The 18,101-nt window shown below is 54.2% G+C and overlaps 9 protein-coding genes across 9 annotated transcripts; 6 read left to right on the top strand and 3 right to left on the bottom strand.

Moving 5' to 3' along the window:
• Positions 1 to 2: 2 nt before the first annotated feature.
• On the top strand, positions 3 to 659 carry M409DRAFT_27697 (uncharacterized protein; the record flags this gene model as incomplete). The annotated part of the gene is made up of 1 exon (XM_033808681.1): positions 3 to 659. One exon carries the CDS (start codon positions 3 to 5, stop codon positions 657 to 659), a length of 657 nt encoding a protein of 218 aa, XP_033662860.1.
• A 542-nt stretch (positions 660 to 1,201) lies between these two features.
• On the top strand, positions 1,202 to 3,271 carry M409DRAFT_27696 (uncharacterized protein; the record flags this gene model as incomplete). The annotated part of the gene is made up of 1 exon (XM_033808680.1): positions 1,202 to 3,271. One exon carries the CDS (start codon positions 1,202 to 1,204, stop codon positions 3,269 to 3,271), a length of 2,070 nt encoding a protein of 689 aa, XP_033662859.1.
• Positions 3,272 to 3,763: 492 nt separating this feature from the next.
• M409DRAFT_27695 (uncharacterized protein) lies at positions 3,764 to 4,481 on the top strand (the record flags this gene model as incomplete). The annotated part of the gene is made up of 2 exons (XM_033808679.1): positions 3,764 to 4,104; positions 4,265 to 4,481. The coding sequence occupies 2 exons, from the start codon at positions 3,764 to 3,766 to the stop codon at positions 4,479 to 4,481; spliced, it is 558 nt and encodes a 185-aa protein (XP_033662858.1).
• Positions 4,482 to 5,056: 575 nt separating this feature from the next.
• M409DRAFT_27694 (uncharacterized protein) lies at positions 5,057 to 6,234 on the bottom strand (the record flags this gene model as incomplete). The annotated part of the gene is made up of 2 exons (XM_033808678.1): positions 5,057 to 6,082; positions 6,136 to 6,234. The coding sequence occupies 2 exons, from the start codon at positions 6,232 to 6,234 to the stop codon at positions 5,057 to 5,059; spliced, it is 1,125 nt and encodes a 374-aa protein (XP_033662857.1).
• A 759-nt stretch (positions 6,235 to 6,993) lies between these two features.
• M409DRAFT_58735 (uncharacterized protein) lies at positions 6,994 to 9,180 on the top strand (the record flags this gene model as incomplete). Its single annotated transcript, XM_033813991.1, has 1 exon — positions 6,994 to 9,180. The coding sequence occupies one exon, from the start codon at positions 6,994 to 6,996 to the stop codon at positions 9,178 to 9,180; it is 2,187 nt and encodes a 728-aa protein (XP_033662856.1).
• A 1,537-nt stretch (positions 9,181 to 10,717) lies between these two features.
• Positions 10,718 to 12,600, top strand: M409DRAFT_58734 (uncharacterized protein; the record flags this gene model as incomplete). Its single annotated transcript, XM_033813990.1, has 3 exons — positions 10,718 to 10,931; positions 10,991 to 11,678; positions 11,733 to 12,600. The coding sequence occupies 3 exons, from the start codon at positions 10,718 to 10,720 to the stop codon at positions 12,598 to 12,600; spliced, it is 1,770 nt and encodes a 589-aa protein (XP_033662855.1).
• Positions 12,601 to 14,459: 1,859 nt separating this feature from the next.
• M409DRAFT_27691 (uncharacterized protein) lies at positions 14,460 to 14,879 on the bottom strand (the record flags this gene model as incomplete). The annotated part of the gene is made up of 3 exons (XM_033808677.1): positions 14,460 to 14,612; positions 14,666 to 14,737; positions 14,850 to 14,879. The coding sequence occupies 3 exons, from the start codon at positions 14,877 to 14,879 to the stop codon at positions 14,460 to 14,462; spliced, it is 255 nt and encodes an 84-aa protein (XP_033662854.1).
• Positions 14,880 to 15,259: 380 nt separating this feature from the next.
• Positions 15,260 to 16,723, top strand: M409DRAFT_58733 (uncharacterized protein; the record flags this gene model as incomplete). The annotated part of the gene is made up of 1 exon (XM_033813989.1): positions 15,260 to 16,723. One exon carries the CDS (start codon positions 15,260 to 15,262, stop codon positions 16,721 to 16,723), a length of 1,464 nt encoding a protein of 487 aa, XP_033662853.1.
• A 25-nt stretch (positions 16,724 to 16,748) lies between these two features.
• M409DRAFT_69469 (uncharacterized protein) lies at positions 16,749 to 17,847 on the bottom strand (the record flags this gene model as incomplete). Its single annotated transcript, XM_033818311.1, has 6 exons — positions 16,749 to 17,088; positions 17,140 to 17,167; positions 17,223 to 17,264; positions 17,317 to 17,657; positions 17,713 to 17,764; positions 17,817 to 17,847. The coding sequence occupies 6 exons, from the start codon at positions 17,845 to 17,847 to the stop codon at positions 16,749 to 16,751; spliced, it is 834 nt and encodes a 277-aa protein (XP_033662852.1).
• Positions 17,848 to 18,101: the final 254 nt, after the last annotated feature.

The raw sequence follows: 18,101 nt of genomic DNA, 5'->3' as shown, positions 1-18,101 counted from the left end.
GCATGAGCACTACCGGCAGCGATACCTTTCGCTTCATGGATCTCCCTCCTGAACTTCGAGAGATGGTCTACGAGTATCTCGCCGAAGATGAAATCAGCATCGCCGAACCCGAGCTAGAAGCCAGTCTCTCCGTCCAGGACGCCCCACTGACCAACATGCTGCTCGTCAATCACGAGATCAAGAGCGAATATTACAAGATCGCTGCCAAGAAGAAAACTCTCGTCTTCTCAGATCATGAGAATTTCAACTTTACACTACTGCCAGTGCCGACAAACGTTCTGAACGTAACGAAGATTTCCTTCCGCAACTTCGTTGTATGCGAAGACAAATGCCCAACGGACCGTACTTATTGCGAGGCCGCCACCGACTTACAGCAGACCGTTGAGCTCATCCTCAAGGTTCAGTCTATTATGCAGCATGTGCCCACTCTCGAAGTAAATCTTGGGCTTTGGTGGAAGGGAGACGAAAAGTATGTGTGGCCCAACACACCGCACCGGCAGGACGTTATCGACGTACTCTACAACAGGCTCATCGAAGTCCCCAAGCTCTCGCGTGTCAACGTGTATCGCTCACCTCAACGCTGTCTCGAGCCAAACAGACTCGTGGACGCAACCAAGCTCATAGCCACTTGGACGAAGAACGCTGGTTGGCAGTCTTAAGATCGAAGATGTTTGCAGTCTATTTGCAGGACCTCGAACGATTTCGAAGTTGTGTTGTTGGAAAGTTCTGGCTCTCCGCTTCTCAGACTTTGACGAGGGTAACACCGGACTGTGGATGGCTTGGACGGCAAGAGTCGAGTGGAGGTGGATGCAGAACTGGGAGAGTTGACCATCTGGATGGTGGAGTGCGAAGGACAAGACGCGGAATTGGAACGGTTTGGTTTTGGGGTCCAGAACTTGCACTCTGAAGGGCTTTGAGGTCGGAGGTCTCTTGGTAGACTGCATTGGAATACGTTTAATGGATGTCTTGTGCTCTTGTGAAGCAAACAGATTCGTTCACGTGCGCCTTTTCCATTACGGTAGTACCCACCGAGTTAGCGCGTGGAGAAAAAGCCGCACGGACCTCTCTGTTTCGAACTTTCAGCCCGCACATCCATTTCGATTTTCACAGAGCGTGACAACACGCCAAATCGCAGCGAGTCGCTCATTATTACTCATAACCACCCACTCTCACACTCCATGCCACCCGCTGGCCTGCCGATATGGTCTCCTTCGCTGCGCCTCCGGGCGCGATGCCTCCACCGCCAACACCGCTACCCAAACGACCAACGATGAGCTTGAAGCGCGACAGCTCGTATCTCGACACCGACGACGAGGCTGGACTGTCAACGACTACCAAAAGATTGAAAGTCACCTTCAATGATCACGACGATGTTCGGATAATCCAAGACTGGAACGACAAGAGCTTCGACCTCGTGAAGGAAGAGGTCCGCATCGGCATACAGCGTCATCTGGCACCCGACGACCTACGAGATGATGCGCAATACTCCAAACTCCTGCAGACTCTCGGACAAGATGTATTCTCGGGTGATGCGCCTGGGACAAACCTGCTGAAAAAGTATGTCATGGCTTTGGACGGCAAAGTCACGAATCTCGGCGAATGTGGCAAGCTGGTCATGGCGGTCCTGGATCTGTCGTGGCTAGGAAGAGACGAGGAGTTTATCGACGTATATACCAAGTTCCTGGTTGTATTGGGCAGCACGAATGGCAAATACATCGCTCCGATGATGGAGAGGCTGGTATCACACTTCGAGAGGCTCCCCGCATCCACCGGCCGACTACCCGGCGAGGAGATTGTGACAAGGGCTGTGATGTTCGAGAGGCTGCACGCTACGATCCACACGATCCTCAGACGCATACCATCTGCAAGCAGTGTGCTGCTCAGGATGATGAAGCACCAATTTCCGAACGATCTCTCCACCACGAAGAGCTACCTCCAGTACCAGAGGCATGTTCTCAGAATCGCGGATGCTGTCCCAGAATTGAAGGCTGAGGTCATTGCATTGATTGTGCAGCGTCTTGTCAGCATCGATGTTCAGATCCAGCACGATCTCGAGGACTTGGAAGACGATCAGGAAGACGCGCTCTTGCAGAGACCCCGGAATGACGATACCAACCTTGAAAACGAAGATGAAGATGACAGCGACCTTGATTCGGTTTCTGAGTCTGAGATGACTACCACAGAAGAAGAGCAACAATTGCGAGACTTGCGACTGAAGGTAGCCAAGATGGACGGCACACAAGACCTCCTCTTCGAATACTACGAGCCCTCTTTCACCGCCGAATCCACACCGCAAAAGAATATCGCCTACCAAGAACTGCTCTCCCAGTTCAAGAGCTTCATCATGCCCAACCGATCTCGACACGCACAATTCCTTCTCTTCCACTTCGCCCAGATATCGCCGGTCTACGCCGCGCACTTCATCCAGCAGTGCCTTTCTCTCACGGTCGACCAGAACGTACCCAACACCACCCGACTCACAGCTTGTGCCTATGTCGCGAGTTTTATCGCCAGAGCATCACACCTACCTCCCGACGTCACTAGGACCGTCGTCGGTGCGTTGTGTTCCTTTTTGGACGAGATGCGAGTGCGCTACGAGCCCAACTGCAATGGACCCGACAGGAAGAGTTATTCCGTGTACTACGCCGTGGCGCAAGCGCTGTTGTACATCTTCTGCTTCCGATGGCGAGACCTTGTGGTTGGCAGAACGTCACCTCAGTCACCTGGAGAACCTTTGATTGAAGAAGACGTGGTTGCCGAGGGTCATGATCTGATCTGGTACTCTGCTCTCAAGGAGACTCTGAGCAAGAACATTCATTCGAAACTGAACCCTCTCAAAATCTGCTCGGCCGCCATCGTTGGCGAGTTTGCCAAGATCGCCAACCACTTAAAGTTTCTGTACGTCTTCTCGATCCTGGAGCGTAACAAGCGGGTTCGGCTTGGACAGTTTCGAACATTCCAGCGGAACGGCAACGTCGACATTGGACGAAGAGAGACGGCTTGGGACCGCAAGAGTGGCGACGCTCACCATCAGCTCGAAGCGTACTTTCCATTCGACCCCTATCACCTACCGCTGAGTAAGAGATGGCTGGAAGGTGAATACAACGAATGGCAGCTTCCACGCGGCATGAAGAGGGATGACGATGATGAAGATAGCGATTCTGAGGAGGAGTACGACAGCGAAGATGAGGACGACATACCGGAGGACTTGACAGGAGGACCTGTCCATTCAGGGCTGCACGCCAGCAGCGCAATCTCTGTTAGCGATTGATAACGGACAACAGAACGCCAAAAACGAGGACGGTTGGCGTTTATGAAGACATGACTTGTGATTAGCGAGGAGTTCAGGGAAATTGTGGTGCTTTTCGATTCCTGTGTGTTGACTCGACCATCGGAGCCGGCATACGTCTCTTGTACAAGTAGACCGAAACGAATGAATGGCGGAATTTGGACTGTGCAGGTGCTCTCTTCCCTCCAGTGTGCAAACGTACGTCTCAGCTGCGTTTTCGATCAGTGGTGAAGGGTTGGATATCCACACCTGTCGCACATCTCCGCACAGCCACACGTCCTGCACAATGATGTAACGAGATCGACAGCATCCCTCTCGACTGAAACAGGGTAATGCGTCCCAGGTCTCGATGGATCTCAAGGTTCTACCGGGTTGACAATAAAGATCTCTTCGCCTACTTCCCTAGTCTCGACCACATTATCAAAGAAACCTATTTATTAAGATTTAGAACGCCAGACGAGCAACTCATCGACTATGTCCAACCCCCGAGCAAAGAACCTCCCACCCACCAACGCCTCCGCCCGCAAGAACCCCTCCTCCACGCCCTCGTCCGCCGTCAAACCCCCCAACAAATCCATCAGCGCCCCTTCGAAACCCGCCGGCTCGTCCGTCCGCCCGACACCACGCAACCCGCCCTCAGGAACCAAAGCCCCCGCCAAAGCTGCACCCGCCAAAGCAGCGGCACCCCCCAAGGAAGGCAACTGGCTGAACCAGACCGTGCAGAACACCGTCGCGGGCGCCGGGGGGTATGTCGGGGGGTTGATCAACAGCGTCGGGGGAAGCGTGAATAAAGTCGGGGATGGGCTGGGCAATGCGTATGTGAAATCTTCTCTCCTCCCCTCCCAAGAGAAAGGTCGCTACAGAGAATTAAGGCTCTACCCCAACAAAATCGACAAAGCCCAACACCAAAACTCCCCCAGCGAGAAGAAATAGCCGTCGAACTACGAAGCTGACGACATTTTTTCTCTTTTACAGCATCACCAACACCACCCGCGGCTGGGGCCAAGGCGTCTCGGGGTACGGCAACAACATCAAGGACGCCGTGGGCGTCGGCGGGCCTCGCGTGTCGACGGGGGGGAATCCCCTTGGTCTTGCCGGGCAGGGCAGTGCGCCGAATATGAAGGAGAAGAAGGCGCCGAATGCGGTGAGGAGTGCCGGGAAGGGGAGTGCGGGGAATCCTTTGGGGATTTGAGGGGGTTGGTGTGGTGATGGGGGGATGGGATGGGGTGGAGTTGGGGTTGGGTTTGGGGTTGGATTGGGAAGGGGGATGGATGGGGCAGGGCAGAACGGATATGACTGGGGTTATTGTATGATGTTATGAGATTTGAAATGGGACTGGACTTGTAAGGGTAGCGATTTGTTGCTAGTACACTGTAGGATTGCACGTGGGTTTAGCTGGTACTTGGGAGGTTTCTTTGAGGTAATGGATTTTGTCTGGAGATGTAATGACTGAGGGTTCGAGATGAGCTTCGTTTCGGGTTTGGAAAGAGGGTGTACAGGTAAGCGTGTAGGCAAGGATGGCAGTAAAGAGAGAAGTGGATACATTAGCAAGACAGGAGTATGAACAAAAGTGGCTCAAGACTGATAAAAGAGCATAGTAAGTCTTAGAGTAAGGACGGAAGTAGTCTCACGAGTGAGGGCTGTAACAATACATGCATGGCATCCTTCGACACACCGGCTCAGGTCTCACAGCACAACTTACAGTCAAAGCAAAGAAATCGTATAAGCAACATATATCATTTCCATAACACTTTCGTAGATGTATGCTCATAACTTCGACCTCCCCTTGCCCGCCTCATACTGCCTCTTAACATCCTGCACAAACTCCCACCCCAACTCACCATAGGGGTACATTGCCTTCCCGTACTCCGACGCCTTCTCGCTACTCGCCTGCCTCACCGCATATCTAGCCGCGATGCCCTGACAGATGATCGCACCCCGATACATGCCAAACGCCTCGCCCCAGGTCAATTCTTGCGGCGTGATCTTGTAGTCGACGACTTCGTGGTACCAGTCCAGACATTGCTGTTTCGTTGGTAGTCCAGGTGTGGCTCCGTCTTTGAAAGCATCGTTTGCTCGTCCAGCAGCAGCGGCTAGGGGGTTATTCGCCGCCGCGAAAGGACCCGTAAGATTCACGATATCCGACAACGGATGCCCGATCGTCGCCATCTCCCAGTCCAGAATCCCAATGACATACGGCTCTGTCGGATGGAAAACCATATTGTCAATCTTATAGTCCCCATGCACGAACGTCCCCCGATCCTTCGGCTGCGTCTCCGGATTCGAGAAGAACCGCACCATATCATCGTAATGCGGGATCTTGCCCACCTTGACCCCGGTCTCGATATCCTTCGTCTCCGCCTGCGCAACGGACAAGGTCGCAAACGTCTTCAGCTGGCGATTGTAGAAATTATTCGGGCGCCCGAAATCCTCCATGCCCACGCTCCGGGGCGGGATGCGGTGGAATTTCGCCAGCGTCGTCACGGCGGACTTCCACATGGCCGTGCGGTGCTCTGGAGACACGTCTGGGATGGCCGGGTCGGCGAAGATGCGGCCGTTCAGGAAGGACATGATGTAGAAGGCGGTGCCGACGACGGAGTCATCTTGGCAGAGGCAGAGGGCGCGGGGGACGGGGACGTCGGTGTTCTGGAGGGCGGCGATGATGCGGTATTCGCGGTCGACTTGGTGGGCGGTTTTGGAGAGGAGCTTGCCCGGGGGTTTTTTGCGCATGACATATTTGGCGCCGGTGGAGTCGGTGAGGAGGTAGGTTGGGTTGGATTGGCCGTAGCCGAACTGGAAGTTGTTTAATCAAGAGATTGCTTGTTGTTTGTGGAAGTTGTACCTACCTGCTTGACATCGAGAGGGGTTTTGATCTCGGGAACGGTTTTGTCAATGTACCTGGCTAGACTGTCCAGGTCTATGGGTTGTCTTATAGGGCCTGCCATTTTGCAATGGCTTGCTCAGGGTAATGCTACATGGTCAACGACAAACAGGTAGAGTATATGGAGGTGTAGTCGGCTGTAGGTGGAGTTGCCTCGGCTTTGGGTCAGCACACGAGCCCGAGGGCTTGACTCGTCCTTGTGTGATGCTGCGAGTCAATTGAGAATAACTCCCGATCGATAATAATACTGGATGGAGCCTCTCGCTGAGGTTGTCTCCGAACGAGCCGTGCAAGACCGTTCTGAGCATGCGAAGTTGGAAACAGTTACGTCGTCTTGTTCGAGACAATACAATCTGCTGGATCCGCCGCTTCTCCACGGCACATGGCAAGCGACAGGGGTCGAACAGGCGGGAGTGATGAGCAGCAGAGCCGCCGCCGCCGCCGCACAGTTACGACACCACGCGCAGCCCAACGGAATATGCTGTCGCTGCATTAGCTCGTGTTGATGTTGTTTGTTGACACCGTCGAGGGCTGCAATACATAACAGCAATCTATTTTGGCTCTGCTTTTGATTAAGCAAAGACGCCCGGCTGCGACGCATGTCTCAGGGACCGCCCACACGTGACGCGCGACCAGGCTAACGTTCTGCTCTGAGCAAATCAATCTCTCCCGTCCGCGTCCTGCTCCTGATCGTGTTATTAACTGACCAGCCCGCCTCTAATTCGGTCGCGCCCTGGCCGTCTTAAGGGCGAGACCACCACCCGACTGCCCTCTGTGACACCGCAAACACCCTCCTCAAACACACGCCCGCCGCGACTCCACCATGTCGTTACAGACACCCCGGCAACGCGGCTTGCAACGACCGTCCTTTGGAAACACAAACACCGCCTCCTCCCCATCGCTGCGGGCCTCGACGACCGCCGATGTGAACCGCAAAGCCAGTCTGCGCACCTTGAATGGCAACCAGACTCCTACGGGAAAGATGGACGGCGGAGAACTGGAAGTTGGCGACACAGTCAACGTACCGGGCGATATGTACGGAACAGTCAAGTTCATTGGCAATGTGAGGGGCAAAAATGGCAAGTTTGTGGGTGTCGAGTTGGACAGGGAGTTTGCTGCTAGGGGAAAGAATGACGGAGATGTCGACGGCGTACATTACTTCAACACGTCGATCCCAGGCGCTGGTATCTTCCTGCCTATTCACCGCGCCGAGAAGCGCCATTCACCTACCGGCTCGAACGTCGACTCATTTCCTGGGACACCCAATACACCTTCATATAGCACGATCAACGGCCAGAGGACTGGCTCCGACGAGGCTTTTGCGCCGCAAAGGTCTGCCTTGAAGTTCTCCCAATCGGTGGGACCAGGAGCCGCGAGACCATCAAGCCCAACTTTCAAGCCTAAGAGACCCTCGTTGCCTCGACCTGAATCGCCATTCAGAAAGCAGCCACCGAATCTAGCCCCGACCCCTGCGAGAACCCTGTCGACCAGCACACGAGGGACCCCGCGAGCGGGCTTCAACTCTGCCAACACCCCGAGCAAGAACAACCTCAAGACCTCCACATCTCGACCCTCCACGGCTAATGGCCCTGCAAGACCGTACTCGCGCACTGGGTCTCGATTGGGCCACCGGCAAGACACTGTCGCGGAAGAAGAGAGGACACCGGTGGGAGTGGCAACCACCAGCAATGGCCGAACCACTAGCTCAGGCTCAGTGCCATCCTTCTCACAGCCCCTTCGCTCAGGCTCGCGTCTTGGCAGTGCGGGTGGTCAAGATGAGGAAGTCTTGCGGCTAAAGACGGAACTGGCAGAGCGCGACAAGAGGCTGGCCGAGCAAGCTGCGAATCTTTCAGACATGGAGGCCAGTGTCAAGGAGCTTTCGGCCTTGATTCCTACCGAGACCAGCAAGATGCCCGCAGAAATCACGGGCGACGAGTCGACAGGCCAGCTTCGACAAATACTGCGCGAGAAGAACGAGAAGATTACCATCTTGACATCTGAGTTTGATGCACATCGTGCTGACTTCCGCAGCACGCTCGACTCCTTGGAGATGGCAAGCACAGAGACTGAGCGTGTATACGAAGAGCAGAAGCGCGACCTTTTGGCACAGGTTCAGGAGCTTTCGGAACGAAATCAGGAGTTGGAGGACATGAATCAGAACAAAAAAGAGTTTGACGATGTGGCGCGGCAATTGAAACAGCTGGAAGACTTTGTGCAAGAGCTCGAGGAAGGCCTGGAAGATGCGAGGAGGGGCGAGGCAGAGGCAAGAGGAGAGGTGGAATTCCTTCGTGGAGAGGTTGAGCGAGGACGATCAGAACTCAAGAGGGAGAGGGAGAAGGCCGCGTCTGCAGTGAACGGATCGAGCTCAACGAAGGAATTGGAGCAGAAGGAGGACGAGATCAGGGGATTGAAGGCCATCATCCACTCGTTTTCAACGAGTCCAGACGCGACCAGCCCGAACGGGTTCAACGCCTCTGACGAGCTGCAGAGGTTGCAAGGTGCACTCACCGAGAGCCAGAAGCAACGGGAACAACTCGAGGCTGAGCTTGAGCAACTTCGAAGAGACAGCGCCATGTCCAACGGCCACCACGCCCGCAACGAAAGCGAAATGACTGCGACCGCAAACAACGCAATATATGTCCGCCCGCGAGGCAACACACTCAAGGCCACCTTCGCCGAGCATGCCGCCAGACGCATTGCAGCGGATGGGGAAGGCAATGGCATAACGAGATCCACCAACGGCGCGCTCTTCTGCGAGATGTGCGAATCCAGCGAGCACGATACACTCGACTGCACGCAGTTCCAACAGAACCACGACACGACCTCGACGGAGGACTCTGAGGCTGGCGGTAGGGACGTCGTCGAGGTAGAGAAGCCGTTGCCCTTGAGCCCTGGGAAGGAGAATGAGGGCGTGAAGGCTACGAAGGATGGCAAGACGGAGGACAAATGGTGTGCGCTCTGCGAGAAGGATGGGCATCTGGCGTATGAGTGCCCCGATGAGCAGTATTAGATGAACGGGGAAAATCATCGAGGACGGAGTTTAGGAAGCTCTACGGCTGGTAATGCATTCGCGTCTTCCCGAATTGCAGTTGTCAATGGGTTTTCATTGGCATGGTGTCCCAGGCGTTGTCGAGAATTGGTGAAGCGCACGCGCAACGCCCTCTCTTACGGATTGATATTGGGGAATTGGAGGACAGCTCGTCCAGTCTGGCACTGAGCGTAGCCCCTGGCAGTTGTAGTGAAGATGGAACGGCTGTAGATATCGTAATACTTATTTGAGCATTTTTGAGATAGCCATTGCGTTTCTGTTTGTGTAATACTTTCACATGCGTGGGAGGTTTGGGCAGAATTGCACCATCTGCTGTGCCACGCTGCAATGCTGCAGACGATGAAGATTTTGATATCGAGATGGGAGGCACAGCGTCTGATCGCTACCGAGACAACTTTCACATGTCCCGGCACTCGCACTGCCGTGAAACATTGGCAGCAACGGTCGGCCAGATTCCGAGAAGCACGTCTTCTCATCCTCCAGCTGCGTCAATGTCGAAGCCCACCACTCATCATCTCACCTTGTGCAATGGATCAACGAGTCCTCGGCCAGGAGTCGCTCGATATCGACCGGATCTTCAGTTTTAATGATGGCCGTTCACTCCGTCGCGTCACGGCGTTATCGTGGTCGTGTCTTTCACATGTCGAGGCGCGTATCGTACTTCTCAACGGCATGCAGATGAGGAGCAGTCGCCCAGATCGCACTTTCACCGCCTATAGCAGGGACGGCAGACGTGGCCTGGTTCCTCGGTTCGCTGGGCGGATGCTCGACTGCAGCAGCAGATGCAAAGCTGGGCGAACGACGGGTGCGGTGGTGCGGTGGCCGTCAACTAACTCAAATACCCGCCGCCGGCAGACAGGCAGAGATGCATGTCTGGTGCGTTTGCCGGGACCGTCCATCCGCACCCCTCCATCCTTGGATCGTGTGCGCATCCTGTCGTCTTGTTGGCCGCTGGAGACCGATAAAGAGCGAGTCTAATTGCTTTCTGTTACGAGAGAATGGGTTGCCCGTCGGCCGTCGACCAAGCTCCCCTCGCGCGCTATCACGAGAGAAAACGTACGACTGTCCTCGTCCTCACCGCATCGTCTTCGAGCACCTTGCCTGGCAGAAAACGAGCGTCAGAGGTTGACGAAAAGGACGACGTTTTCTACTCCCCAGGGCGTGCGTATCTTTTTAAGCTTCCCGCTCTTTATCAGATCGCATTTGAACCTGTCCCATCCCACTCGACTTTCCTCTTTCTCCCCTCGACGTGGGACTTGTCCAGCCGTCAGCGTGGGATTGCTCGTCGACCGGCTGCCGTTCCATCAAGGTGATTGGCTCTCACCGCCCAGACTCGACCAACACCCACCCTCACCACCCCGCTCTTCAGGTCCCCTTTGTCACAGCAACCCGCACCCAAACCCCCACGATCACACATCGCTCCCACCCACACGCTTCTCCAGACGTTTCGTGTCGACGACGAGATCTGTGAGCCGCGCGGGAGGGACGAAGCGATACGATGGCGCCACCCGCAGCTACGATCGATGTGGAGGTCTTGCCTGAATCCGACACCTCGACCTTCACCATTCCCGACCGCTTGACGATTCAGAGCGTGGCCAAACGCCGCGCCGCGTCCGGGAAGTTGATTGCCGGGGTCGCTGCGCCTGCGGACTTGGACCAATTCAAGGGCAGGACGAGCCACAGGCACAAGCCGGATGCGAAGCGATGGGATCGTGAGTTTAGCCTTATTTTGACCTCACCTGTTGATTTTGCCGTTGCTGACGTTGATTAGATCGTTTGACCCCTGAGACTTTGAACAGAGGTGGCAGCTCGCTGAAGGCTGCCGCGGCATACCTCAAGACTCCGGGATTGATCTCGCTTGGTGGTGGACTGCCATCGAGCGAGTACTTCCCTTTCCATGAGATTGATGTGAAGGTGCCACTCCTGGGCCATTGTGCCCAGGGGGAAGAAGGCAGCGAAGTGCTCCGTGCTGGAATGCACGACATGGCCGAGGGGAAGTCGGCCTTTGATATCGCCACGGCTGCTCAGTACGGCCAAGGACATGGAGCCGCTCAATTCTTGAGATGGATTGTAGAGCACACTGAGATTGTGCACAACCCTCCTTACCAGGACTGGAGCTGCACCATGACCGTGGGATCGACTTGCGCTTGGGACTTTGCACTCAGGATGTTGTGCCAGCCTGGCGATTGGATCTTGAGTGAACAATATACGTTTCCTGCGGCTGTCGAGACGGCTGCTCCGTTGGGTGTCAAGGTTGCTGGCGTTGCCATGGATGAGAACGGCATGCTCGCGTCGTCGCTGGACCATGTTCTGACTAACTGGGACGAGAAGGTCAGAGGTGGGCCGAAGCCTTTTGTGTTGTACACTGTTCCTACTGGGCAGAATCCGACGGGCTCTACGCAGCCTATTGAGCGGAGAAGGGAGATCTATGGGGTCTGTCAGAAGCATGATCTTTACATGTGAGTTCAACTAACCATCGAAATCATTTCGAATGCTGACATTCTTTCGCCCAGCTTCGAAGATGAACCATACTACTTCCTGCAGATGCAACCTTACAAGGGCCCAGATGCCTCGCCTATCCCACCACCAGCCTCTCACGAGGAGTTCCTCAACTCCATCGTCCCCTCCTTCCTCTCAATCGACGTGGACGGCCGTGTTATGCGATCTGACTCCTTCTCCAAGGTCATCGCACCAGGCTCTCGTGTCGGTTGGATCACTGCCTCCGAGCAAATGTGCGACCGTTTCCGCACGCACGCCGACGTCTGCACTCAAGGCCCATCAGGCTTCAGCCAGCTGATTCTCTTCAAACTTGTCGACGAAATCTGGGGCCACTCCGGCTACCTCGACTGGCTGATCCACATGCGTCTGGAATACACGCGCCGCCGCAACGTCATGATGGAGTCCTGCGAGCGCTACCTCCCCAAAGACATCATCAGCTGGGTCCCCCCAATGGCCGGCATGTTCCACTGGATCCAAGTCGACTACACCCAGCACCCCAAGTGGATCGACGGCAGCGTGACGATGGACGAGCTCGAGGAGGAGATCTTCCAAACCATCATCCGCCACGGCACCCTCCTCATGAAGGGCTCGTGGTTCTGCGCCGAGAGGACCAAGCCGCGCAACACCATGTTCTTCCGTGCGACTTATGCGGCTGCTAAGTTTGATCAGATCGATGAGGCGATTTTCAGATTGGGTAGTGCGATTCGGGATTCTTTTGGGCTGAGGAAGCAGATTAATGGGACGCATACCAATGGAACGAATGGCGCCCACACGAATACAACCCACACGAATGAAACTCGCACGAATGGGACCCACACGAATGGCACCAACGGCACCAATGGAGTCCACACCAATGGTGTGCGCACCAACGGCGTGCACTGAAAAGTTTTCTGACGACGAAACGACTCCTTGCATTCATACGCCTGCAAAAGCGCAAAAAGAAAAATTCATGATTGGCGATATAAAAAATGCTTCGATTTTTGGAAAGCATAGAGCAAGCAAGCAATCTTTTTGATCTATCTATCATAGCGCGCTGTGTTGATTGAGCGTTGGAGCGCTGTTGCTGCTGCTGTTGCTGTGGATAGAGAGAGAATGAGAGGGCTGTTGCATTCGATTTGGGGAGGGAAGGGAGAAAGTTGACGTGGATGGAGCGTTCTTGTTTGGAGATGATATTTTCTGTTGGGGTAGCGAGGAGTTTTACATTCTTATCATTGAAGATGGGAAATCAGCGCAGTTCTGGAAAAATTCAAGGAAAAGAGAAGAATGAATTTTTTTTTGGTTTTTGAGCTTGCTATTCAGAAAGTCCCCTTTGATGAGCTGAAACGGTCTCGAAACTTTCTCGTTGATTTTTGATAGGCGATGGGTGCATTCTGTGGCGTTGGTTGTGTGAAGTTTGATTACTTCCGGAAACCTCGAGTCAGTTTCGTTGTCTGCGTCGAGACTGTACTGGAAATAGCACATCTGCGAGGTGACAAGCACTTTGTGAAGTGATGCGAGTTTCGAAAAAATGGTGCGGGCATCGCAGATGTTCAGGGCGATGTTCCGCTATGTACCAAGTCGTTGGACGTGATGGGTCATGCTGGAAGCGGTGATGAAGCATGCTCCACTAACGATCACTGCACGAAAGGATCGTCGTATATAATCACATCCCGCTCGGCTATTATTTCACTGGAGACATGTCCCATCAGTCTACACCATCAAATGTGCCACCCCAACAGCACAATGGCCAACATCCCGTACTCCACCGCCTCGACCACCGCTTCAAACCGTACATCCCCCCCCCGGGATTCCATGCCCACCAACCAACCTAACTAACACCTCGTCCCTCCCAGCCCTCCCCTCCCCCTCCACATGCACCACACCCCCCTCCACCCTCCCCTACGGCTTCACACACTCCACCACCCCGCTCTGCGGCCTCTCCTCCCCCCACGACGTGCCGGGTTTGCGGGGGTGTTGCGAGGGGCCTGTGTTGGTTAGTGAGGGGTGCTTTCGGTATTGTCCTGTTGGGGAGGGGGTAAATTAGGGGGGGTGGAGGGGTTGCGTGGGGGGTTTGAGCAGGGTGGAGGTTAGGTGTAGTGCGAGTGGAGGGTGTTTGGGGAGCGGGAGTGGGAATGCGGCGGGGAGGGGGAGGGGAGTGGTTGTTGCGGTTGGGGTTGCGGTTTGGGGGGTGGTTTTGTAGGGGGGGTTTTAGGGAGGGTTGTAGGAGGGAGGGGATGTTGAAGGATTTGTGACATTAGAAACGGAGAGGTCTCGACTCTCGATGCTGGACGCTAGGACGCTCGTTTCTGGACTCTAGAGTGTGGGTTAGAGACTCTGGGTTAGAGACTCTATATTACCGACTCTCGACTCTGCACGCAGAAGTCTGGACTCTAGACTACTCCCCAAAGCTTTTAAAGCGACTGCATGTGGGCGTATAGCGTGGGCTACACCCTCTGCACGACTCGCTGGAGCGGCTGGGAAACAATGGATCGCACTGTAGGATAGGCTGTGAACACAGTTCGAATAGAATGGTGACGATGTGGAAGCCTTACGTTTTGATAATCGTTATCCTAGCCTGGACGCCTCGTGCGCCTGAAAGGCAGTTATCCCATCCCCATGACCGAGCGCCCTTCTTGGACTCTGCAATCCCCATCCGAATCGGCGTGTCGTCCGGAAAGTATGGTATCATGTCCTTCTCGGTATTTCCTCTACTACCGCAATCTCGTGCTTTTTCCATTCCCCGTTCCAACCACAAAGCTTCTCTATCTTCCACCGCGCTGGTGATCATCTCCGATGCGATCGAGTGCCTCCATCATGACCACTGAGTTCCCCCGGATAACGCACATGCCCAGTCGTACTTTCTCGTTGTTTGGCTTGCTTTCGGTGGCTTCGTCGAGGACAATGTTGAGGAAGACCTAGCAAAGATATGAGCGGACTCCGGATGGTCTCGTTATGTGCTCGAACGTACGTCGTAACCGCGGAGAGTGCCCATGACTTTGCGCGAGCCATTGAGTTGCACTTCGACGCGCTTGTCGAGATACTGGAGTCTGTGTTAGCATTTCGTCTTCACATGCTAGATTGCGATTCAATTTTGCGCGACTGCTTTAGGAGTTTGCGAGGATCGTCTGGGTATAGGGGGAAGTTTGGCTGACCTTCTTGAGTTCTGGCTGTGCTTGAGGCATGTTTGCGACTGCTTTGCGGGTGAGGGAGAGGTTTTAATGGTTGGAGTGTCGCCTGTGTCGCAACTTGAAGTCGAGCAAGACGTCTGAAGATTGACGTTCGGGATCTGCCGCCCGACTCTGGTTCAAACTTCAATCAACCCGCAGGCGTGCCACGTGCCCCATACAACGCGTGTGGAAACAGTCATTTGAGTATATTTGGTCATTCTCTCACCTCACTTCCAAGAGGCAACATCGCGTTTCTAGGAACAAACAATCTTTCGACAGCTTACAGACGAGCGAACAACTGCCACAACAGGATCACCGTTGTGATTGTGTTTGCTGCTCAACGTCAAACATGAGCGGTTGACTCCATCGAATACCTCTCCTAAACACGAAACAGGATGGCCACCGTCGCAACAACACTACAGTGTCAGAAATGCAAGACACCGCTCAGGATCGATGGCTCTTTGGAGAGTCTGAATCCGGCCTCGTTCAAGATTCTCGCAGATGCAGCGCCCGTGATAGAGCCCAAGGCACCAGATGCACCACGTTCGGCAGCAGCAAAGGAGCGAAAGCAGCTTTACGACCAAGTCTCGTCTCAGGCTGGACCACCCATGCATAAGCGCCATGTTCCTGCTGCAACCGGGAAAGCGAACCCTGATATGTCCTACATCATGCTTTCAGATTCTCAGACGCCACTCGAAGGCTCGGACGGGACGGCCTCTGCTCCCAAGAAGAAGCCGACTTCCAACAAATCAGTGCCTCAAAATCTCCCAGATGGTGCTAATGAACTTGGACGACATAGAGAGATGACAACTCGGCTCTTTGAAATACTTTCTGCACGCTCGGACATCGACCATCCCATCTGCTCGGAGTGTACGGATTTGCTGTTGGAAAGCCTCCAGAAACGTCAAGCAGGGGTTACTCGCGAACGAGACGCTTACGTTGAGTTTTTGAAGAAAGCTCAACAAGAAATTCCTACGGATGAGGAAAAGGCGAAAACGAAGCAGGATCTTGAGGATGCTCGGCAGCGAGAAAAGCGCGCACTCGAGGAGCTCGAGGCGCTTGAAGCCGAGAAGGCGCGGATGGAAGACGAGATCACCGCTCTCGATATCGAAGCTGAGCAACTGGACGAAGAAGAAGAACAGTTCTGGCGTGAACGAAATGCATTTACCGCTGAACTATCGGCATTTCAGGAGGAACGAGACAGCCTTCAGAACCAGCTTGCACACGACAGCAAGGTCCTCGAAGCTCTAAAGCGTACAAATGTGTACAATGATACCTTCTGCATTGGACACGATGGTACATTTGGCACAATCAACGGCCTTCGACTTGGCAGGACTCCCGATCAATCGGTTGACTGGCCTGAAATCAACGCAGCATGGGGCCAGACCTTGTTGTTGCTGACCGTGGTTATCGAAAAGCTCGGCATCCAGTTGAGAGGGTACGAGTTGGTACCAGTCGGCTCCACATCCAAAGTCATCAGATTGGAATACCCACAGACTGCTTCCACGGCGGACGGAAAGCCGAAGAAGACGATTCTAGAGCTTTTCAGCAGCGGTGACCTACCACTCGGTCTGGGTTTCTTGCACCGCAATTTCGACAACGCCATGGTCGCATTCTTGGAATGTCTTCGGCAGGCGGGAGAGCACGTCGAGCGGACCACCCCCAAGGGAGGCCAACCTGGTCTAAAGATGCCATACACAATCGTAAAGGACAAGATAGGAGACGTGAGCATCAAGCTGGGGAATTTTGGTCAAGAAGAGCAGTGGACCAAAGCATGCAAGTACACGCTTACATGTAGCAAGTTCTTACTAGCACACGCCAGCCACGCCGATGGGACGGACAGCAAAAATGCTCGATGAAGTTTCGAACCAACCAAATTCTCCGCTATTTGAACTTGTTGGGCGCATGATACGAAGCTCCACGCTGATGCAGCAACTTCATGGTCTCGGCAGCGTCCTGGTCGATTGGCTCTGGTGGTGAACGATGCGTGATACCACTGTTAGGCTCGATCTCTAGTGTCTCACCAGAGATCTCGGTATCGAGGCACCGCTCGAAAGCCTCCATGACAGATTCCATCGATACCAGCAGCTTGCGCTCCTCCAGGGCATCATAAAATCCGCTGGTGGATATGTTCGTGCGCACGACGTCGGGACAGATCGCGTTCAGAGTGATGCCATCGGTGGGCAGGTGCTTGCCAAAGGACCTGACAAAACCAACGACGCCGCTGTACTAGTCTCAGCTTTACGATTTCGCCGGTTCGGCGAAAGATACATACTGTTTTGCTGCTGTGTATATCGGCAGTGCTGTTGAAGGTCAGCATCGATTCGTCCCTTCAATGGAGCAAATGGATGTACTAACTTGGCACACAGTAGAATCCACACACAGAGGCTACCACGGTGACTATATGTAGCATGTAGTCAGCGTCCGGCCCAGACTAGCCTTCAAAACTTACTTTTGCCCCTGATACCTCGCTCATCAGGATCTTGTCGTCTCATCTGCTGGATCGCGAGCGCCGAGGTGTACAACACACCGTTCAGATCGATGTCCAGGGTTGTCAAATCCGGCTTCGTAAAGTCAAGACCATTCGGATCGTTTGGAATCCACGTGCGCTCTCCAACACCGGCAATGCCATAGACATAGTCGATTCTACCGAACTGTTGCAGAATCTGCTTGAAGGCCGCCAGTTGAGAGTCCCAGTCTGCGGCGTTCAACTCGACGGCGAGTGCGCCTTGGAGAGTGGAGGCTAAAGACTGCGCTCCTTGTAGGTTGACGTCGGCGATGGCTACTCGGACTCTGTTACACATTAGCATGGTATATCGATCCGAATCGAGGGCCATCAGTAATGCACCCTCTTCTTACGAGCATCTCTACTACTGCCCGACCAATGCCACTTGCGCCGCCTGGATCGATGTCAGCGTTGATCAACTACAATAGAGACTCTGAATCGTTTACCAGTCACATAAGCAGTTTTTTGTGTTGCCATTTTGGTTGCGATTAAGGCGCGGACCTAACAAAGCTTCCTACAACATTTACGACAAATAGTCTACAAGTGCACAGTCGTTCCTCGTGCTTATACAGTGCCCTCATTGAATCTCACGTGCTCCGTTTGGAGAGGGGTTGATGTTGAGGTTAATTCCAAGACCCCGCGAAGACTACTCAGTCTATATCCGAACAGCCGTAGCTGTTACTGAGCCCTTAGCGTGACCTCGCTCGTTCTTCCTTTATGACTTCTGGCCT

This window comes from Zasmidium cellare, assembly GCF_010093935.1.
Source record: "Zasmidium cellare ATCC 36951 unplaced genomic scaffold M409scaffold_38, whole genome shotgun sequence".
In the NCBI taxonomy this organism is placed as follows: domain Eukaryota; kingdom Fungi; phylum Ascomycota; class Dothideomycetes; order Mycosphaerellales; family Mycosphaerellaceae; genus Zasmidium; species Zasmidium cellare.
Note: the sequence above shows the minus strand (reverse complement) of the source record. Positions and strands in the feature narration are given on the sequence as shown.